General features: G+C 39.3%; 1 protein-coding gene across 1 annotated transcript in view; it reads right to left on the bottom strand.

The window, feature by feature from the left end:
• Window positions 1–24,582, bottom strand: part of LOC149183430 (uncharacterized) — a 306,545-nt gene that overhangs the window by 231,428 nt on the left and 50,535 nt on the right. The window contains exons 2-4 of the mRNA XM_089418727.1: window positions 2,481–2,535; window positions 1,460–1,534; window positions 1,181–1,272 (exon numbers count right to left, since the gene is read on the bottom strand). Of these exons, the coding sequence (XP_089274853.1) occupies window positions 1,181–1,272; window positions 1,460–1,534; window positions 2,481–2,535 (222 nt within the window). The remainder of the gene's footprint in view (window positions 1–1,180; window positions 1,273–1,459; window positions 1,535–2,480; window positions 2,536–24,582) is intronic.

The following is a 24,582-nucleotide window of genomic DNA, read 5'->3' as shown; positions in this document are numbered from 1 at the left end:
GGAATACCCTTGGAAGAATGTTAAAGATTGATTCAGAGAGACACTTAAAAGGAATCTTTACTTTTGCTAGGATATGTGTCGAGGTAGATCTTAGCCAAGGATTACCGGAAAGCATCATTCTGAACTTTAACAATTCTCAGTGGAAACAATCTTTGGACTATGAGAATACAGCATTCAGATGCAGGGGATGTCAACAAACAGGCCATCTGTTCAATGCATGCAAAAGCCTCAGCAAGAGCAAGCCACAACAAAGGAAACCCAAAGGATGGCAGAATATAGATGATGTCGTAAAGAAGAGAGCCGCGGAAAAGAAAGCCCCTTCGGTAACAGAAGACGAAGAAACAGAAGCAGAAGAGGATGATACCACCATAGAGGAAGTTGAAATAGAGAACCAGAAGGAAAATGTAGCAGACAACAAGGCTTCACAGACCCAGCAAAATCAGGCAGAGATGATAAGCGTGGATCAAAGCATGGGAGGCATCAAACGGCATCATCACTCAGACACTTCAGACTCAGACAAAGAAACAGGGCCGCCGAATGCAACAACACAGTTAGTCATTGCTTCGACCGAGCCCACTCAAGGAGAGTGGCGCAAGGTCGAAAAGAAAAAGGGGAGAAAAACTTGAAGCGTGAGGTTTACTCACAGCCGGAATTCAGGTTTTCAACCCCTTTTTCTTTCTCTTTTCTCTTTTCCTTTCTTATTCATTGTGCACGTTAGTCCTCTAACGTTGCGTGGGGTGCGAAAGCACTCGAGCCCATGTGGCAATTTACTGAATGCTTCATTGCATATGCTAGTGTAACTTTTCATTAATTTTTTAATAAAAGGTTACCGTTTTTTTTCCTTGGAAAAAAAAAACAAATAGAAGAAACATTAGCAGTTGCTGCAGTAGGATTCAGGGTCACCAAATTTTCACATGCTAAATATGGCAGAACCCTTCCCTCTCTAGCTACATTTAACAAATATGTGGTAGATACTTATCACTCAAGCAAATTTGGAAGCATCTCATCTAATCTTCTTCTATTTTTCCCTAGCATAAATCCTGATATAGTAGTGTGACATATATAAAACAGAGGTACTACAGCAACTGCTCATACTTCTATGCAACAATGAGGTACTAGAGCAACTGCCCATACTTCTATGCAACAAGGAATATAATTATACATTATTTGGGATACTTACTGACAAGTGAAACGGTCACGACCAAATACATTTTTCCGACTGAGATGTACCTTAATCCTTCTTGTCTTGGGAAAATGCACTAGATATGTAACCTGGAGACACAAAGAATGACCCTCAATAGTTAACCAAAACAAATTAGCATCTTTTGAATAAATAAATAAAAAGAATAAATATCAGAAGAACATAAATAATGTTGGCCAAAAGATATCTGCAGTTAATTCACCCTGAAAGTTGAAACAGTGCTGTTGGAGCTATGGATTATCTGCATGATTACATTACCCTCAAAACAGCTGGAATATTAAAAGACCCGCCAGGAGAAGAAACAGTCTGGTCATAATACTCTAGAACATCCGCCTGAAAACAAAGGACAGCCAAAGGCTTTCAAGTTTTCAACACAATGAGCAAGGAGATTTACTAAGATATGAAAGGAATCTTAAGGCGGAAGATGAAAAGCAAATCCAAAACAATATGAATTACACCAAATAACTCATTAATAAAAGCAGTAGGACGAATTAGAACGCCACGTCAGCTTGTTTCTATGCATCATTCTAGACGAACAAATGTTTAGAAAGAAACGAAGAAAAATATACACATCGTAATTCAGGAACAGTGAACAAAGAAAGTTACCATGTTGTTAATGCCAACCATTTTATAAATGAATTAGCAACATTATGGACCAATACATTCACAGGTTCATAATTTAAGATGAGTAAGCAAACTGTCTCTCAGAGATAGACTCCAGATAGTACAGTGAAAAAAATGAAAATCTAACCTTCTCAGATAGCCATCTCAGTTTGTTTCTATCTATCAATCTAGGTGAACAAATGCTTAGAAAGAAAAGAAGAAAACTATACACCTCAGAATTCAGAAACACTGGACGAAGAAATCTACTCTGTTGTTAAAGCAAGCCATTTTAGAATGAAATTCTCTGTTCACTTAGCAACATTATGGACCAAGACATTCACAAGTTCATCATTTGGGACAAGCAAGCAATCTCTGTTGCTCAGAGATCCACAAATTAAAATGCAAATCTATCTTTCGCATAAAGCCATCTCAGTTCATTTCTATCCATCAATCTAGTTGAACAAAGGTTTTACGAGAAGAAGAAAATTATACACATCATAATTCAGAAACACTGAACAAAGAAAGCTACCCTTGTTAAAGCAAACCATTCTATAAATGAAGTGCTCTGTTAAATTAGCAACATTATGGACCAAGACATTCACAAGTTTATCATTTAAGATGAGTAAGCAATCTGTTGTTCAGAGATAGACTCCAGAAAGTACAGTGCAAATCTAACCTTCTCCAAGAATTCCATACAAATAGCACGCCTCCAACAAACAACATTGATAGGCCTACACAAATCCACCATGACATAGCCACAATCAATCAAGTTATCTTCAAGAAAAGGTAACCTTAGAGCCAGTTCACTGATTTCGACATAAACCTGAAATGTTTAAGATGCTACAACTCTTTTCTACACATTACACAATGGAAAAAATTCTGGTTCTAAATAATCCTGCATAACAGAATTAAGCCAAATACTGTAGATCAAACAAAAATAGATCCACAATAATCAATGCCATATAAAGCTGATACCTTCTGCTGGTTGTTTTTATACTGCTTGTTTTTATTGCAATCAGCCAGTAGTTGCATCATAGTTCACACGCTATACATAAAAGCAGTGCAAGGTGTCTGAATTGATATGGATCCTAATTTTAATCACAGAATGAGAAAAAAATTTAAAGGGACAGAAAAAATAGGTAACGACATCATAGATATATTGTTTGGAAAATTATCCCTTTATCTGGATTCTGGCCTTTATGGAGACGCCTAAAATCAACAGAAAGAATAATATCTCCACTCTTTTTCTTGACAGGAACTCAATTTACAATATGATACTGATAGGAAATATTATCCCTACTAAAATCATCTTATCCAACTCTATTTTACTGGCTTCTTCCAGCAAGTAGGTTATCATGCATTATTTCTTTCTAAGAGGTTTGGTGCCTAGAACTAGCGGGGATGATATCTTATAATATTCCTTGATCAAAGTGCCTGAGCCATATCCCCATAAAATTACATCTTCAAAATATTTAAATAAACTGTTGGACTGCAGACCAGGAAAAAAGATAATAACATTTCATATCTAAACTGCATCACACTTTACAAACAAGTAGAATCATCAACACCACTTTAAGCCAGGAAACCACACATGGAATCATAATAACTGGAAGAAATGACCATGGAGTAGTGTCTGCTAGCGCATATGAAACAAAGTGTCTGAGAAGCAGGAACTAATATCCCACTGCAGAATAAATCTATAGCACATATGTGTGATGGAGTGGAGGAGAAAAGCAGACATAGATCTGAGGAACTGGAACAAGAAACTTGTACATGCAGCAGCATCACACTCAGCAGAGTGTGCCTCTAAGGTAGTTACCACAAAGGGGAAACACAAACTAAAAACTTTTTTACGGCCGCAACAATTTCCAGCCTACTACACATAGAGGGATACCACATGCAATGTATAATAGCAAGGTTTATGACATAGGTTGAGCTTGCACGAACACCTCCCCGTATGGACCTCCCCACACAAATACATATGTGTAAAGTATAGCATAAAGTAAATTTGATTCTAAATCAAATGAGAATATTTATCAACAAAACATGGACTTATCATGCAATCACACAAACCCAAGAAAGACCCATACACACATATAAATATGTACTTCATTGATTAAGGTGGATATTGGTGGTCACCCGCCAATTCCACTTGGACCCCCACCATTGTTTCTTTCAGATTTTCAGTTTCCTTAATTGTAGCACAGTGTACTATTTTTAGCAGTTTTTCAGGTCCTAAACTTCTGGAGCCGTTTTGAGGCCCTAAACGACGTCTTTTTGGCAATCCACTGTCAACGACTATTGATAAGTCGTTTTTTCATCATAGTCCTTAGAGAGATCTTTTCAATGGGATATCATGCGCATCAAAAGAAGATAATATGACCAAGTCACGACCCCGGGAAGTTGGCTGCCCAACTAACCCCGACAGGGCCCATAAACTCTTGGTGTTACATCTCCTCGGGTTAGGGTTCTGGTTGCTTAGGGTTTGCTTTTATTGTTCAATAATAAAAAGGCCCTTGAGCCTCATTGTAACACAGTTCAGAGGCATGTAGCCACCACATCTCTTCTCAGAGATAAGCTATCATCGTTGAGCTAGTCTCATTTCCATACTATTTGTAAGCATATTTAATTATTTGATATTAATCAAAAGGAAGTGTTATTTCTGTTGCATCTTTGTATTTATGGTTATATCTGTAATTTGTTGCATCCCTGTTTAAATTCGGATCATTCATATCCCTACATACATGTTACACAAATTTGTAGAGGAGAATCACCTAATCAACAAAGAGTCATTATCACTTCATCCCACTTTGTGTGTTCGAACCCCTTGCTTTTGCATGCAATTTTGGTTGAGCTTTGTTCTGTAGAGGTTAGGTCATGTAGAGTTGACCACTATGACATTCAAAGCTACTTACCTATACCTTCTGGCCACACATGGAGTCTTATTAGTGTTAATTGAGTCCTCAAATTAGGGCCTTATAAGGTTCACATCATTTATCTTATAGATACACATATGTGCTTCATATCCCTACATAAATGTTGCACAAATTTGTAGAGGAGAATCACCTAATAATCTAAGAACCATTATCTCCTCATCCCACTTTGTGTGTTCTAACCCCTTGCTTTTGCTAGCAATTTTGGCTGAGTTTTGTTCTGTAGAGGTTATATCATGTAGAGTTGGCCACTAGGACATTCAAAACCACTTACCCAGACCTTCTGGCCACACATGGAGTCCTACTAGTGATAGTTGAGTCCTCAATTAGGGCCTTATAAGGTTCACATCATCTGTCTTATGGGCACTCCAGCAGACCCTAATGTGCTAGCATTATGGGCACCCCATATTTTTGGTCCATGCCCCTTGTACATCATTCAAATCTACTCTTTGCTTCTAGACTTTTGTTCCCATTCTTTAGCTTAGATCAATGCTTTAGTTTCTGCATCTTCTTTTTATAGGAGCCATCTTTGGGTTTACTTTCTACATCTTAATTTTTTTAGGAGTCATTTTTGGGCTCCCACTTTGGATTGACATCATTGTATTTGGCAATCCCATTGACCTACATCAGTGGCCATTAGTTGGACATTAATAAAATTATCTCATATTATATTATCTTATCTTAGCACCATCCTGTGGTCTCAAATGCACCAACATTTTCTTTTCACTCACCTACACCAAGTCACATTTCTACACATGAACACATGACTCCATCTCTATTGCATACAACAAAATTCTTTTACCAATAGGATAGCATGATCCTTCCAAGACATTGTGTTCCTAATCCTCGCCTGTAAAAAGAAAAGAAAAACTTTCATTTTTCCACATCAAAAATGATTGTCACAAAAGTCTCATACCATGTTGCAAAAAGGTTACCCCACTAGGAAATGTTTCCAAGATGAGAAACACATTGAGTATGACAAGAAATGTCATCCTATCATACCATTTTTTAGAATATGGCTGGGAAGCCAGTGTTTAAAGCTTTAAATGTAGGAAATGCAATTTCTTCATTTTACAGTATGACATGGAGACCATAGACCCTACCACTAAAAATTTATGAAAATAAGTGCCCAAAAACGCTTAAAATTGTTAATATGGAGCTCATATCTGTTAAAAATGAATTTTTTGATTGAACAAGATTTTTCAAGTAGATTTTTCTATATAAATACTATGTAGCTTAGAAAATATCAAAACGACTAAGTCAACCTTTATTTAAGCATGTGGGAAGCTTCCACAGTCCAACATTATAAAATATCGCTTTTCAAGATTAACTCCGTAGATTGTTTAATAAAACCAAATATGACCCATCTCCCATGACCATCATTCACTAATGACCAACTTCTCATGAGTTTGAATAGTACACTTAGCTCATTAGAAAATGATCATTTTCGAATGAGTGCTAAGTGGACTATTCAAGTTTATAAGCAAATGGTGATTAGTGAATGACACTCATAGGAAATGGGTCATAGTTTACTTGAAAGTTGAATAGTAAACACTCCACATAGTTTATCCCAAATATTGATATTAGTAAGTCGACATTCAGTGCAAGAGGTGCTATTTTTATGGATAAACCAACATAAATCCATCTTAACTCAAGCTATATCAAGCATCATGAGGGATCAAATCCCTCAAGCTGCAAACCTTCCTCAAGTTTTGTTCCCTCAAAAAGGTTTTCACTGCCACATATCTTATCCCTTTTAGTGCTTGATATATCCAAAGTTAATATGGATCTACACAAATGGCCCTTCATTGTAGCGAATTCAATCTCCTATCTAATGTTGCCGTGAACTGCAACTAGATTGAAGGATATTTTTCTGAACCACTATTAATTTGTTCAAATCTGCCTTGATATGCATTATGTTATTATTTCATTATCCACATTGAAAACATATTAAGAATGTGATCAAAAGTGTAATTACTTTAGAAGCAGTGATAATGTTGAAGCTGGCAATGAGCAACCAAAAAAATGCTTCTCTCTTTGTTGTTTATCTACACCAAAAGAAAGACAAAAATTCTATATCTTCCAATCCATGAAACTTTATATTTGCTAATATGTAAGGCTTGTTACCTCCTAGATCTGCACACAAGATAAGTCCAAATCACCCAAGTACAAACCCTAAGGAAACTTAGAAGTGCCATCCACTGTCACCTTAATGGCCACTACTGTCACTTTAGGCCAGTTCTCTTCTGGCACAATGGGGGTTTCCCTAAGATCAAATCACTAATATGTCTATTAGCACCTATCTGAAAGTCATATTAACGTTTTCTATGTTTAATAATCTTCTTCTAAAAAACAAGAAGGCAAGCAAGACTAAGCACCTTGTCTATAGGTAAATGAAGGCAAAGCACAACTTGATGAAGAAGCTGCTGATACAAAGGTAAATCACCAAGAAATATCATACATAAACATCACCAATTATCTCAACCATACTACTACAAGGAACCATATGATAAGGCCATTAAGATATGATGTCATCACCAACTCAAAACTAACCAGCGCATGATGCAACCAATACAATAAAGAGAACAGAAAATGTCATCAAATGAGAGTGACTAGAAGCCTTAATCTTCATTAACAACATTGAATATATCATGGGAAAAAAGGGCATGAATGCTTCTCCATAATATCCTTTTATAACATAAAAGTTTCCACCAAAAAATGTATAAACAGATCTGAAAATAGAGATCTACCAGCAGCTTTTGATGTGGCAAGCCCAAGCATAAATATGATCTATGGCCCAACACAAGACAACAACATACTTGACCAAAGATTTTCTTCCCTTTAACCAACAAAATTATAATATCTTTGCCTTCTAAAGGCAGATTACCCCCACCAATGTTCTAAAAAATGGTTGACTCAAACTCAAACTCAGCTGATTTGACCATGTCAACCATCGTCTGCATTGACTTAACCTCCTTAATGGATTGAGGATTGGCTTGGTATCAAACCAATCAAGTCAATGTGCAACTCAAACAATTTGGTACCTGTTGTTGCTCAGATTGTACAGGCACTGCAACAAGAACTGAGGTCAAGGGCTGTCACTCTAATCCCCGACCTCTCCGTTCTAGCTGTCTCCCAACAACAAGCTATGGGGGGTAGTCCCTATGGAAATGTGAAGGCGAAGGACAAGTTGGTATCCAACAAGTCCGGGAGACACAGTTGAGTGGCCTAGCTACTTGGTTAAATTTAGCAAGATCTTAAGGATTAGATTAAATTCAAATATGAGACTAGTGCCTTATGGAGTCAAAACTCTTGCTTATTATTAAATTAAGACCAAGTAACCAGATGGACAACTGCTGCTTAGATGCTTCACTAACCTATATGCGATGCAAATCCTAAGACCTAGGTGTGATGCAAAGATCTTGGTTACTTTTTAGTTGAATGCCTAATCTAAGCATAACCTTCCCTTAACTGTTTTGAAGCTAGGCTTTAGGGTAGGTTGTGGGAAGGAGGCCAACAGAAAGCAAGCAAAGGCTTGACTAACTAGGCTCTGATCACTCAACGCCACCAGCAATCGTGTTAACCACCAAAGGGTTGCTAAGCTCCTCAAGCTAGATGAGAAGGGTGGCCATAGATGTCTATCAATCAAGCTTATGCTTGGAGGTAAATTATTAATGTAACTAGGCCTAGAATGCTTATGCAAAGGATGTGAGTGAACCTTGAGTTGAGATTGTTTAATTGTTTAAGTACTTAAGTTATGATTACTTCTTATGACAAGAGTACTTAATGATGAATTATAAAACAATCTTACAACCAAGAATGTGCCAATGTAAACAATATACCAATCCACAAGATGCTTAACCAATGATAGCAATTAAAACAATTAGCCAATGATTACCAATCACACTTGCTCAAGATATTCCAATGATGATTATCAACAATCTTATGCCAAAGATATTGCAAGAAATTATGTTCCTTAGACAATGCCACTTATTTAAGAGATATTTGATTAGATTTAAATGCCAAAGCAACCAAATAGATTCTTTAACGCTTTAGATCACAATTAGAACAAGATGTCAATTTATTGCTTTCCAGCTCAACACAATTAGATATCAAGAAACAATATGGCCTAGATCACAAGATATCAATATGCCCAACGAGACTTAAGATGTTCAACAAGATTAGAGGTTAGATGAGTGATTTTAGGGCTAAGTTGATAATTCTTAGATCTAACACAAGACAAGTAAACGTTAGATTTCAATAGTATAAATCACAATGAGCTAATTAGAGCATGAAAACCACTTATGTGACTTATAGGACAACGACAAGTAAATCACTCTAGATCCAATAATTGACAAGCATGCAAGAACCAAAATAGATCAATGAGACACTAAATGACTTGCCAAGCAATTATATGAGCTACTTAACCCTCTTATGATGAAGTATTTGTGAAAATTCCTAAATCTAACACATCAGAAACCCCTACTGCAATTACTAGTTTACAATCTCCTACTTGTTCTTTACATTAACAAGTTATTTAATTGCATAAACATCAAAGTAAACACTATTGCAGCCTTCACGGATATGCAGATCATGCACTGAAATAAACTGAGACAATAACACAAGGGACACCATTATTTTTGGACAATCGTCCCTGGAAAAACCCAATTCGGGAAAACCAGTGCTGCATATAGAGGGTTTGTATAGCAGATTTTGTGAATACAACTAGGGTGCCAGAAATGGCTCACCCAACAGATAATTTCCTCGGCAATAGTACCTCTATCCGGAAACAGATATTCCGGCAAATCAGCAAATGAATGATCAAACCCCACAGTGACTCCAGCTATTCCCTATGCTGGACAGCGAAAGCTGCTCCAAGCACTACTCTGGAACTGTGTCATTCCTCCAGGAGCTATGTCACCCTCTCCCGGCTCAGAATCTACTGATCTACTCCCAGTCTGCCCCACAGAATCTCCCCAGCATTGCCTCTGAGGCCCAGCGTCAGCCTCTGCAGCTTTTGCCTCTCATTGCGTCAGCCCTCAGCGTCCTCTGTGTCAGCCCTTCTAGGGCCTGCGCTACCTCTCTGTTATGTATTCTTCAGCCTGGACTGAAAATCCCTTGTTGAACTTACCCTCACTGCAACTCTGATCACTAACTCGATTTCCTCAGCAAACCTCGCCCAGAAAATCGAGTTCTTTGATCACTCGGTGTATCTCCAACTGACCCTCAAGCCTCCTCTTATACATTTCCTATTGACGAATCAACGACTAAGATTAAGTCCCTAATCAACGGCTAAGATTAGAACTAGCTTGATCATCGTCACTTAGAATTTTCTCACCCATATTTTATTAATACACATTAATATTTTTATTTTCCTAAGTTTAGACTTAGGAACCCATTAAAAATATTAATTATTTTAATAACTCCTCATTCGGGTGGAATTTCTCCAAACGATTTATGGATCTTGGAGATCTCATGTGCCTTAGCCTCTCCACCAATTTCAAGGCTGGAGCACATTCGATGCTACCCAAAATCAACACTCCCTCTTAGCGAGGAATGTGCTCTAGCAATGTTTCACCATAGAAGCATCACACTGATCTTCCGCATCGGTCCTTTGTGTCGATGCTTGGCCTACTGCCCCACATCCACTGCACTGCTGCTTCCTATACTGTTGCCCATGACACTGCCACTGCTACATATGTACTGCAACTCCCTCTCAAAAAGCTGCCCATACCACTGCCACTGCTAACTGTTGCACTGCAACTCAGTTACCAAGAAGTAAGTAACTGACTTCACCCAATCACTAACATCCTGGTTAGTCTGGAAGTCTCGTGATGCTGAAGCTACCTTTGATGTTATCCGGTGCTCTCAGTTTGTTGCCACTACACTATTGCAAACTGCTTTGTGCCTCTCGCACTACTACAACATCCACTGTGCTACCTCATATTTCAGCATTCTAGCACTGCCATTATTGCTTCATCACACCTTGCTCCACCCGACACCTTTCATCATGCTATTGACTTTAAGGGCTTCCGTAGTCAGATGTGATCCAAGAGTTTGGGCACCTCAAGGATCCTTCCCCCGCATCTAGTCCTCTCAACTACAACTCTATGTCTCCCCACCTCTTCTCTAGAGGTGCATGAGCACTCATGGCACAATCATCATCGGCCTCGACATCCTTCTCCAACTTCGCTGGAGCAGCCTTTGAGTCGGAAGCTTCTCCCTTGCTTTTCTTCCTAGGGCACTGAAAGGCATAATGTTCCATCTCCCCACAGTTGAAGCATTTGACCTTGGAGATGTCTTTCTTCTTCCTCTTCTGCAACCCCTATTGTCACACTGATGCAAGAGCTGCATCCTCCTCCTCCTCCTTCTAGACTCGAACTCCCTTATCGCTACTCCCTGCCTTGGTCAATCTCCTAAGCTCTTCTTGTCGAAGAGCTGCTAACATCTACTCCCAACTGGGGAGAGTTGCTCTATCCAAAATGCTTTGGAAAAACATCTCCCACTCCTCGGACACTGCTTCAGGGTAGTCTTGACCGTGAACTCTGGATCCGATGTAGACCCCACGAAAGTAAGCTCGTCGCGAATTCCTTGCAACCTGAGAAGGAATGGATCTATCTCCTCTCCTTTCTGCATCTAATATGCCCTCAGTTGATTCTCCAATAATATCTTCCACTGCACGGAAGAGCACTCATATAAGGTGGTCAGCGTCTACCACATCTCCCTTGTTGTGTTCTTCTCAGCAATATGTGGTATTACATGATCCTTGACCCCGTCTAGGATCATGCATTTCGCCTTTGCCTGGGCCTCCTCATACTTCTCATTTGCATCAGGGTCACCTGGGACAGCTACTACTCTCAAGGCATAGTCCTTGATGCGATGTTTATTCAGGATTGCCAGGATCCTGGCCTTCCAGATGACAAAATTGGAAGCCCCGTCCAGTATGTCCTAATCCCTCAATCCATTTACTGCCATATCTAATCCTCTTCTCTAGACTCCCTCTGAGTCCTGATTTCCCTCTCGGAAATCCTCTGGCTAACTATCGAATCACTCCTCTCCAATCTTCCTTTGCCGCTGCAACCCGGATCTAGATTTCTTGGCTAGAAATCTGTCGAGGTAGTGCTTCCCTCTACCTTGGTTCAGTATCCTTAGACATTGTTCTGCACCGATAGAAACAGCATCCCACCAACTCCTCAAATCAAGATCTACACAGCTCCCTTAGTCCCGACAACTCAAAGTATCTGAGCCCTTCAAGCTCTGCACAATCTCTTCGTGGGTTGAATCATCTCCTCCCGGCCAATTGCATCAATCCTTCCTGGTTCTGAAAGATGACGTTGCTCTGCATGAGCCTGATCTTGCCTCCTCTACTTTTGCGCTGGCCTTGATGGCTGACGCAGCTACTGCATGGGCTCCTCCCATCTACTGCGTCTCCCTCTCCTGTCTCAGAACGCTGATGCAGGCACTGCATGAGCCTCTGCGTCACCTCTTCTACACTGCGCCACTCCTCCTTCTGCCTCTTCAGCCCTGGAACAGCATTGTCTCTCGAGACAGTTGCTTCTTTGCTGCAAATTCTCAGATTTATCGGCTAGTGTCTTCAATCACCTATTATCTGCAATCACTCTGATACCATGTGAAAATTCATTAATATAATGCATCAAAAGCCCCTACTGCAATTACTGGTTTACAATCTCCTACTTTTTCTTTACATTAACAAGTTATTTAATTGCATAAATATTGAAGTAAAGTTTAAACACTATTGCAGCCTTCACAGATATACAGATCATGCACTGAAATAAACTGAGACAATAACACAAGGGACACCGTTATTTTTAGACAGTTGTCCCCAAAAAAACCCAATTCACGAAAATCGGAGCAACATATAGAGGGTGTTGATTTTTAATGTACCTTGGACAAGTGGTTTCCCATGGGTTACTCTCTACCTAGGGAAAGTGTCCAAAATAATTCTTTTCCTAATTGTGACTTTATAAAGTGAAAGTGACTTTATAAGTGGTAAAAGTCAATGTTAAATTATAAAGTGAAAAGTGACTTTAGACATAAAGTACAATGTGGGTACTTTATTTAGTGGGTGAGTTAAAAAATAGAAAATGAGAATATAAATGCACATTTATTCTCATCCCTTGATTTACATGAATTTGAGCCATTAAATCTTAGGGTTGCCCAAAAGTCATTTAGGGAAACAAAAGAGGGAAAAGAAAAGAGAGACTACATTCATTCTTCATGAGCAGATTGGAGAAAGGAGGCTGAAAGCTGGAGAAAAGTTTTGAACGAAAAAATTGTTGTAGCAAGCTGAAGGAGTGATTTATGGGCAAAGCTGGGCATGGAAATCAAGGTTTAGAAGATAGCAGAAGGTACAATACGAACAACATTAAATGATGTGAGTTGCACGCCGTTCGAGAGAAGTTTTAAAAAAAATTGGAAAAAAAATCTTACAGTCTATACAGTACATATTTTCAGCTTCAAGTGGGCACGAAAATTGAGGCAAAGTGGGCACAATTTTCAAGGAGTTTTGGGTTGAAGAGATAAGTTATATTTTGTTGTTTTGTTTTGTCTGCAAATGTATTTTCTTGAACTTGAAAGATAAATAAATTTGAAGAGCTTTCTTCCTCAGAGAAGATTGAAGGGGTTTTGCCTGGGTCTAAGTTGACCAAAAATCTGTGTATTTTTATGTGTGTTGCTGCTCTGGTTATGTCCATATTTATTTTCACAATGTGCTGACAGTCCCATGTGTTTTAATCTGAAAATTTCATTTCTATAATTCTATATGTTGAATGTATGTTTATGGGAAAGGGCATTTAACTGAATGGAAATGATAAGGTGAAATTAAAACCAGGTTGGGATTGTTGGAAACTTTTTTTAGTCGTCAAATTTCAACATGGTATCAGAGCTACAGGCTGAAAATTGCAGTTTGAACAACAAACGATAGTTTGGGACAGCAAACGGTGGTTTGGACAACAAATTGAATTTTTGGACAACAAACTGATATTTTGGGACAGCAACGTGAAATTTCACATACACTGAACTTTTGGGATATCAAGGTGTGCTAGAAAGTTCATTTCTCCATTTTCTTGGTTTTGTAAATTTTAGACAGCAGTCATGGCCATGTTCTTAAGGATAGAGGACAGACTGGATGGGATGTCCAACTATGCCGTTTGGAAGGACAGAATTCAAACAGTGTTTGAGGAGGCAGCAATTTGGGACATAGTGCAGCGAGTGGTTGTACCTCCTATTGCTGCAAATGAACTTGTTGAATTCACAAAAATAATGCAAAGGCAAAAAGGATTTTGATGGACAGTCTGAACTCTGAAGGATCATGTGGTTCCTCAGGTGAGAGGAAACACATATGCCTATTAGATGTGGACAGCTCTAACCACTCTTTGTTAGAGTACCAATGAGAGCAGGAAGATGGTACTCAAAGAACAATTGAAGAACATCGGGATGACAAAGGCTAAAAGTGTAGTTCATTATCTTGGCAGGGTCAAACAAGTACGTGATGATTTGAATGTTATTGGTGAGACAGTTGCACCCACAGAGTTAGTCAAGATAGTTATTGCGGGACTTCCTAAGTCTTGGGAGGTCTTTGGAGATGTTACCTCTAGAATCTTCCCAATTGGGATAGATTCCGGGATGATTGTGTGCAGCATGAGATATGGAAGACTGACAGTGGTGGGGGTGAAGATAGTAGATGAGGACGATGTATCCTTGACAGCCAAGGGGAAGAACAAAGGGAAGGCCAAGAAAGGGGCCTCATCAGATGGGGCTACGGGAAAGGAGGAGAAGAAGAAAGATACGGATATGTCCAAAGTCAAATGTTGGGCATGTCAGAAGATGGGACACTATGTTGCTACGTGTCCTGAGAGGAAGAACAAGGGGAAGAAGGGTACTGCAACTTCAGTAGAGGTGGAGTAGTTTGCTTCATAGTTTGACCAGGACTTTGCATTTATTACTTCTACATCTAGTAGGAGTACATCATCTGATGTGTGGTACATAGACAACGGGGCTTCCCGCCATATGACAGGTGCACGGGAGTTCTTTTCAGAGCTTGCAGAGAGGGCACTTGATATTGAGATTGTACTAGGAGATGACCGCACTGTGAGAGTTGTTGGTGTGGGGACTATGACCTTTGAGAGGGAGTCTTTGCCTCCTTTGAAGGTCATGGATGTTTTGTATGTTCCGAGGATGAAGAAGAACTTGATTTCAGTGTCTGCTATGGAGGAGAAGGGGTTTGACATCACCTTCTCAAGAGGGCAGGTATTGATGCATCCCAGGGGAGCTTCCATCACTTCGGCCAAAGTGATTGGAGTCCGCTCTGGGAAACTATACAGGTTCAATTTTCAGTCGGTAGGAGCATTGGTGAGTAGCACATTTGGTAGCACTCACACTAGTACCACCAGCAGTAGAGACTTGTGCGAGTTATGGCACCAGAGGATGGCGCATATGCATCATGGAGCTTTGAGAGTACTGAGGGAGATCACTACTGGAGTTCCTGATTTCAATGTCGAGCATTATGAGGTCTGCAGAGGGTGTGCTTTGGACAAGTACACCAAGTTACCATTCCCAATGAGCGACAACGGATCTACAGGTATACTATACTTGATTTATACTGATGTTAGTGGCCGTATGTCTCATGTGTATTTGGGTGGTTATGAGAATTTATTAATTCATTGATGACTACTCTAGTAGGACTTGGATATATTTCCTGATGACCAAGGGTGAGGTCTTCAGTCGCTTTAAAGAGTTCAAAACTCTTATGGAAAAGAAGACAACTAGAAAGATTCATGTCTTGAGGTCAGACAATGGTGGTGTTACACCGATGGTGGGTTTTTTGACTTCTGTGCATAGGAGGGCATTAGGAGAGAGTTCATGGTTCCTTACAACCCCCAGCAAAATGGGGTGTCTGAAAGGAAGAACAGAGCTATCGTTGGGGCTGCTAGAGAGATGATTCATGATCAGGGGTTGCCTTTGTTTTTGTGGGGTGAGGCCTGCAATATTGTTGTTTATCTTCAAAACAAAAGTCCTCACAAAGTATTGGGGAATGTTGAAATTTCTAAGTCTGACATGTTAGAAATCCTTATTGCATTATTTGGTTTAATTTCTCCTATGTGTTCATTCCATTAACAAGTTATTTATAAATATAAATACTGAAATAAACACAAATTCAGCCTTAACTCATATACAGATCAACGACTGTAATAACTGAGACAATCACAAAAGGGACACCGATATTTTTGGACAATCGTCCCCAGAAAAACCCAATGCGGGAAAATCGGTGCAGCAGATTTAAGGGTTTTATTATTATGTAGTTTCTAAATACATCTAGGGTGCCAAAAATGGCTCACCCAACAGAGAACGTCCTCGACAGTAGTACCTCTCCTCGGAGACAGATATTCTAGTTGATCAAACATCGGATGAACAATCCCACAGTAACAATGGCAGCTCCTTAGCTGGGCAACGGAAGCTTCTCTGTTGCTCTGCGTCACTCTGCAGGGACTGCATCACCCTTCCCGGCTTACCAGCACTCAGTCTGCCCAACAAAAATTCTTTTGCCACTGCCTCTTGGCTCGACGTCAGCTCTTCTAACCTCTGCACAGCTACTAAAGCCTCTAGGTCAGCTCTCAGACCCTCTGCGTCACCCACACTGGCCTCTTCAGCCTCTGCATAGCTCCCAGCTGCCTCTATGTAGCTCCCAGCTACCTCTGCGTCACCCACGCTGGCCTCTTCAGCCTCTGCATAGCTCCCAGCTGCCTCTATGTAGCTCCCAGCTACCTCTGCGTCAGCCTCTCCAAGCTCTGTGTTGCCTCTTTGGCACTATCTCTGCCTCTCTACTATGTATTCTCGACCTCTTGCCGAACTGCCCCTCGCTGCAACAGATCACTAGCTCTCGATTCTCTCAGCAAAACCCCGCTCTAGAAAATCGAACTGACTGATCAATTTGGTGTATCTCCAACTGACCCTCAAGCCTCTTCTTATACTTTTCCTGTTGATGATTCAATGGCTGAGATTAAGTCCCTAATCAACGGTTAAGATTAGATTTGGCTCGATCCATGTCATTTAGAACATTCTCGTCCAGTTTTATATTAATACCCATTAATATTATAATTTTCCTAAGTTTAGACTTAGGAACCCCATTAAAAATATTAATTATTTTAATATATCTCCAACCGGGTGGAATTTCCCCAAACCATTTATGGGTCTTGGAGATCTTATGTGCCTCAGCCTCTCCACCAATTTTCATGGCTAGAGCACATCTTGATGCTATCAAAAATCAATACTCCCTATTAGCGAGGAATGTGTTCTAGTAATGTTTCACCATGGAAACATCACACTGATCTTCCACACCGGTACCTGTGTTGATGCTTGGCCTGCTGCCTCACATCATCTGCACTGCTGCTTCCTATACTGCTGCCCATGACACTACCACTGCCCCTGCTACATCTTCACTGCAGCTTCCTCTCAATATGCTGCCCATGTTGCCTCTAGTACTGCCACTGCTAACTGTTGCACTGCAACTCAGTTACCAAGAAGTAGGTAACTGACTTCTCCCAAATACTGACATCCTAGTCAGTCTGGAAACCTCGTGAAACTAAAGTTGCCTTTGTTGCTATCCTGTGCTCCTGCTACTGCGCTACTGCATACACCTTTGTGCCTATCGCACTGCTGCAACCTTTACTACACTGCCTCGTATTTCTGCACCCAAGCACTGCCTTACTGCTCCACTACACTTTGCTCCACCCGACCCCTGTCATCTTGCTACTATCGTTAAGGGCTCCCATAGCTGGAAATGATCCAAGAGTTTGGGCACCTCAAGGATTCTGCCCCTAGTTTGTAGTCCTCCTGACTACAACTCGATGTCTCCCTACCTCTTCTCTAGAGGTGCATGAGCACTCATGGCATAGTCGTCATCAGTCTCGACCTCTTTCTCCGCCTTAGATGGAACTTCTTTAGAATCAGAAGCCTCTCCCTTATTTTTCTTCCTAGGACACTCGAATGCATAATGTCCCAACTCCCCACAGTGAAAGCACTTTACCTTGGAGATGTCCTTCTTCTTCCTTTCCCTTGTTGTCCCGCAGATGCTAGAGCCGCATCCTCCTCCTCTTTTTTGATTCGACTTCCCTTGCCACAACTTCCCGCCTTGGTCAATCCCCTGATCTCTTCTTGGCGAAGAGCTGCCCACATCTCCTCCCAACCTGGAAGAGTAGCCCTGCCCAAAATACTTTGGACAAATGTCTCCCACTCCTCGGAGACTACATTCAGGGCAGTGCTCACCATGAACTCCGGATCCGGTGTAGACCCCATGGAAGTAAGTTGGTCACGAATCTCCTGTAAGCTAAGGAGGAACAAAATTTTACATAAACAAAAGGGTGGATATGAGATAACTATCGATAATACATCAGATGGTGGGAAAGTGGTTGACAAAATGGGTGTAGCATAATCTCTCTCGTCTGGTGGACCACCTCCCCCACACATCCGATCCATCCAATCCATCCGATCCATCTATCCCACTAGCTTCAGCCCCAGCTAACAAATTGTGGAGAAGTGGAGAAATTGTTGATTCTAAATCCTCGTAAAACCAAGTAAATTTTCCTTCTTATTTTTTTTCTGTCCCCCACCACCAATGGGATTTAGATAAAGATCAGAGAGTAAACTACTATACCTTTTACCTTCACCCTTCCACTATGAGGTGTCAAAAAAGACGGGGTTGGAGCTAAAGAGTGAGAGTAAACTCTCGTCTTTTCTTAGCCATCTTCAAGCTCTTAGATAGAAAATGAAAGAAAAGAAGTACAATGTTTTTTAAAAGAGATTTAAATTTAGAAGTGCCTGCCTTGTGTTCAAGCTATGTGCCAAAACCCCTACAAAACCACTTTGTAAGATAAGACTATGAAGGCTCAAAGAACAAATGAGAGCTCCTTTAAGGATGTATCAAGTGTGGGTTGGTCTCTCCAAAGACTTCCCCTCACACTTGATTTTGTGATCCCAACAAGATGTTCCCTCTACAAAACTTCAATCAAGAATTAGTTCCATGTACATTTAGCAATAAACAATGATAAGAAACTCTAGAGATTTATTTAAAACCAACTAGAGCATTCTATACCTAGATCATACTTCTAAATCAAATGTCAATGCAAGATAGCTCTATATTAACAAAGCTACAAGAGCATATGGAAAGAAATTAGATCAAATCATGAGTAAAAGGAATTATACCAATAATCAACAATTCATCACACTCTCAAAGGAGAAACACCTCATGAATGAAACCCCAAAGTCTTTATTGATATTTTGAAAGTGTACAAGGCACCAACACTTCCGCAAGCGCAATAGCTAGTAACAATATATACAAATGAGAGCTCAAGGCTCTATTATATAAAACTATGGTAGTCAATCCCAATGTAGCAGTGATTAAACAAGTGGCATGAAGTGATATTCCCAAAGAGAAATTCGAATTTGTTGAATGGAGCTCCAATGCCAAGTGTAAAAATTGAATTCTGGCAAGTGGACATCATTTTCTTCTTCCCTTATGTGTCAAATACGAATTTTATGATGGAATGACTAGTGTATATGGGTGGTAACCCATGTGGAGACAATTTCTCACAAAAATCTCCACCAAATATTCTCCCAAATCCTACCAAATGTGCATTAACTTCACAAATTCGAATTTCCAAGTAAGCAACTTTCTTATTTAATGCCATAAATTCGATTTTATTTGAGCACATGTCCTTTCCTTGATCTTAGGGGTCCACATCACCTTGGGACTTCACTTTAACTCCCCCATAATTTTCCACCTTATTTCCACAACATTTAGCATGTGTGGATATTTATTTTTCTCCATTTATTTAATTTTTGCCTTAATTAATTGCCAGATTTCCCACTAAACTTAAGAAAAGTGAGTTTTGAGGATTCAAAACACATTTTTAACCCCTCAAAGTGTGTCATAGTAGAAATTTGAGGGTGAGGTGCAAATTTAATTACTCATACTCCATACAACTTCTCTAGACATCACTTATTACATTACAAATACAATTTTATTAGCAATTTCCATAGTGCGGAAAATCTAAAAAATAAAAAAATGACTACCTAGACCTAACCAAATTCCATGAAATTTTTTGTGTGATCTAGTATGGTAATATATATCAACTCTAAACACTAAAATGTGTTAGGGGCTCAACTTTCAAACCATCACCCCGACTTTGGGGTAAAAAATGAGTGAAAAAAGCTAGAAAATCATCCGCCTCTGAAAAAGAAGGGATAATTAACCAGATTAAAAAAGCACTCCAAAGTGTACTCGTTTGCTGATTGAGTCCCAACATCCTAGACCTGTTACAGAGTCAAAAACTCATCATTACTAATATCATTTATTACAATTCCTCGCAGGGTGTGGAATTTAGGTACAAGAAAGATGATGAGAAAATAGAAGTAGAGTTAAAAAACTTTGTTGACTGATGACATCTGATGGTACAAGTGTCCTCTGGATCATCCTTGGGCATGGACTCTTCATATAATCATCAGGTGCCACTCCAGTGGTCAACATTTAGCTCCATATGGGGATGCATGCTAGATATGAAGTGATAGTGTGCAAGAACCTGAAATTTGCATTTCTCGACAAAAGACATATATCAGCAGTATCCATTCAAAAATATCATCAAGTACATAAATGAAGCAATAAAAATTTATTCTAAAAGCATAAATGACAATTTATTCATGAAATAAAATGACGAGGGATAAGGTTAGAAATATGATAAAGAAAGATGCCTCGTGGCATCAGATGTCATCAATGAAGTTCCTGCTAAGAACTTGGTTACTTTCAGGTAGATCCATGGGCTGCTTTTCTGATTTGCCCTGTCCAATTCTGAATATCTGAGGACTTTGATCAATCCCAACATCGTGTTGTACATGGCCATCCAATTTACCAAATTCTTTCCATTTTTTTCTTTTCTTCTTAATAGATTGTGATGTTGATGTTGAGGTGATCAAAGTAGACCTTTCTGCCCGATCTTGAAGATGCTCTGATGGAAAATTCGAAGTATCCAAGACTTCTTTGACCTGCCTTTGTCCATTTTGTTTCTGCTCTGACATGGGTGATGGATCAATCTCATAAGCATAAACCTGATTCCCCTCACTTTCCTTGCTATCCAAGTCTCCATCAATTAGCCATTTTTTAATGGAGTAAATGACCTCCTCATAATGAGATGAAGATTGCTTCAGTGGATCGGGAGGTTTATGATTTGTTTCTTTGTTCTTTTCCCATCTGTCATCTGTCCTAAGCTGGAATTTTTGTACTTGTAATCTTTCCATTTCCTCCAGCCTATTTTGAAAAGTGATTTGGTTAGCCTTCATAAAATTATTTCGTTGGCATGACTTGTTTCCATGGTGTTGATTAATTTTACTTGTTTTTCTTCTATGGCGAGCAGCCTATTTTTGAATAGAGGTCATCTGATTAGAATGATTTACTTCCATGGCCTTTATTGCTTGTGCATGATTTTCCTCCATGGTCTTAATGAGTTGAGCTTGGTTGAGCTGCATATCCTTAATCATTCGAGTCAACCCCTTGATGAGATCCTTATCATTCTCATTTTCTTGAGTTTTGATCTTTCTTTCATCTCCATATTTTTCTTCAAAGGCATCAATGATTGATTCTAGAGAATCAAAATTGTTAGCAGGTAAGTCTATGAACCAATCCATAGCATCGCCATCTAATGAAAAGATGAAAAGTCTCATTTTAACATCCTCATGGTTAATATCATGGCAACATTTGCTCACACAAAGGTGGAAATTCCTAAGGTGAGTTTCAGTACTAATGGCATTGTTACCTAGAAAACTAGGCAACTCTTCAATAGCCTCAATGGCTTCATCCGGAATGAAATTCAAATAGCCTGAAATGTTATTAAAATCGCAAGGGGTGAACAAATCATTCATTATGTTATGCTCACTTGACCCTGAAAGAGAAAATGGATACCAGAGAGAGGCTCCTATCCAAGATTAGTAAGAAATCTACAAGAAGCAAGATTCAAGCAGAAATCCTTGCAGAAAATGAAATAAGTGGAGTCACCACTTGAACAGGAATTTAACTCTAAAATCCAACATGCAAAAACCAAAAGTTAGTCGATTTCCCAGGTACAAGAAGACTTGTCCCCGGAAACAGCGCCAAAAATGTTGACCCTACCGCCTACACCTACTTACAAGTTAGTGAGAAAAGTCTTCAACTCCACAAGGTGTGGTTGGTGCCAGAGAAGGGGTTGTCACACTAATCCCAACTCTCTCCATTTGAGCTATATCCTAGGTTAGCTAAGGGGGGTGGCTCCTAATGAAAAGTTAAGTTAAAAGATGTGATTTTCTAGGGGAGTGTTATAGTGAAAATGGATTACTTTTAAGGATTTATAAGGAAATATGAAGTGAGTAACTTGAAATAACAACATCAATGATAAAAACCATAAAACCAGTACCTTATATGGAATTTGCTCAACAATTTAATGATATATTGCTCAAAGTAAAATGCAATGCTCTCAAAAGAGAAAGCAAAGTAATGCTGAAATGTAAACAAAAATTGTTAGCACATGATACGTAAGATACAAAATGCTTTTGAGACAATCAAATTTATAAATCAAAACATGTTAAACATATCTTGCCAAAACCCAAAAATTAGTAACTAACTTGAAAATGTAAAAGAAAAGAAGTTCTAAACCAAGACACCAATATGTAATTAGACTTTAAGCATGAAAAGAAAGCACTTGTTTAAAAGGATTACAATACTTTTTTTGGAATAAAATTTGCATATGAAAACTCAAACCATCAAGGGACAAGTAAAGTAAATGTAATGGAAAGTGCTATTGGTTAATTTTATTAATTATCTCAACAACAAGATTACAACTTAACTCTTCAATCCTCAAACCTTACCCTCGCCCAAATATATGGATCTCACAGTGAGGAGTCAATAGAGTAGAGTATCCCTAAGATGTCTACTTCAACCAACTTATGTTGGAGGCAAAAGTTTAATGAGGCTTGGGGTCTTCCTATGCTAAAATGCCTAGATGAAATGCATGTAAGTTTTTTCCCCAAAATAAAATAATGCTACATGCAAATGCTTCAAAGAGATTGATTTGCAAATGCTTGAAAATGAAATAGTGTTCACATAAGTTGCAATTATAACTTCAATTGGAGGAATAAAATTAGCTTACAAGTGTTGCATGTGTCTCATTAATGAATTAAAATGATACAAATAATTTGCTTGAAAGTAAAATTTGTTTCAAATAGACAATGACAATAAATTGATCCAATATTCAAGATAACAATGTAGCATAAAAACAAAGCATGTATTCAAGTACTCAGAAACAATTTACCAAGGTAAATGGAAACGAATCAAAGTTTGTTAAGAATATAAAATGCTTGCGTGTAAAGGATGAATTTCCCAAAGTAAAGTGTAAGCTTGTAGCTTCAAGCAACAATGAGATAGAGAATGCAAAGCTCAAATGAAATTGTAACAAACTTTAACTTAATGAAATGTGATAGTGAGGTTGTGTTAATTCCCAATTAAAGCATGCAAGTGAATGAAGTATGAACGCTGGTAATTGAATGGGAATAGATTTTGTGATTTGGAGGCAAGCAGCGAAGGCGACTAGGGTTTCAGGTTTCTGAAGAGTTTTTTTCTCCATGGATGGGCGCAAAGGAGGGAGCTCCACTCCCTCCTACAAAGAGGCTGTGGCCAACAAGAGTAAGAAACCTCCAGAAAGAGGCAGAGGTAATGTGGAGGAAGGAAGAAAAAACAGGGAGGAGGAAACAGAAAGCACCAAAGCAAAGGAGAATGAGGGCCCAAAAGACAAGGAGGAAAATGACAAAAAACAAGGAATAAAAGACAAAAATCAGAAGGGTCTGTGCAAACCCAAAGCTAAAATCACTCCTAGAGTAGTTTTAAATGATCCAGCGTTGCAGGCGCACAAGGATCACATGCGGACTTATGCAATAATATGAAAATTCATGGGGCTATGGCCCACTGAAAAAGCTTTACAAACTTGGATTAGATACCACTAGAAACCTAAAGGTAGCATTGATCTTCATCTGGGGTCAAAGGGATTCTTTACTGTGGTGTTCGCAAATATTGAAGACAAAGACAGAGTATTTGAAGGCGGGCCCTACTTCTATGCAGCAGCAGGGCTATATATGCGGCCATGGATGATGAACTTCGTACCGGAGCGGGAAACTTTCACTTCAGTCCCGGTCTGGGTTAGACTCTATTCTCTACCTCTGGACTATTGGCAAACAGAATCGCTAGCTGCCATAGGCAATAAACTAGGACGGTTTGTCAAAGCTTCTGAAGCCACAAGGAGGGGAAAATATACCTCCTTTGCTAGGATCTGTGTGGAGATGGATCTATCCGGAGCCCTTCCGGATGAAGTCATCTTGGAGGTTTTGGATGAGGAATGGGTGCAGACTGTTGACTATGAACATATTCCATTTAGATGTCGTAAATGCCATGAACATGGACATCTTCTTAGAGACTGCCCCCTCAGTAAAGCAGAGAACAAAAGCAAAACTAACACAATGAAAGACGCAGATAGCTTTCATAAAGGAAAGAGTGGTAGAAAAGGGAGAAAGCAACACCAAAATGAAGGACAAAAGGTTAATCAAAACCAGTTCCATGTTCTTGAAGAGGAGGAAGAATTATCAATAGAAGATCAAGTAATGAACGACGGTTACGAGAAGAAGGAGAAGGAAGAAGAACAAGATCAGACACAGGAAAACGAAAAATAGAAAGGGATCATGCTGAGTGAATTAGAGTTGGAAATGGATCAGGAAATGACCCAGAGTGAGATGGAAATGGAGGATATTGAGCTACAG

The sequence above is a fragment of the Pinus tabuliformis genome, chromosome 3_2 (genome assembly GCF_031772625.1).
Source record: "Pinus tabuliformis cultivar Carrire ecotype Pingquan chromosome 3_2, CPIR1, whole genome shotgun sequence".
NCBI classification, from domain to species: domain Eukaryota; kingdom Viridiplantae; phylum Streptophyta; class Pinopsida; order Pinales; family Pinaceae; genus Pinus; species Pinus tabuliformis.
Note: the sequence above shows the minus strand (reverse complement) of the source record. Positions and strands in the feature narration are given on the sequence as shown.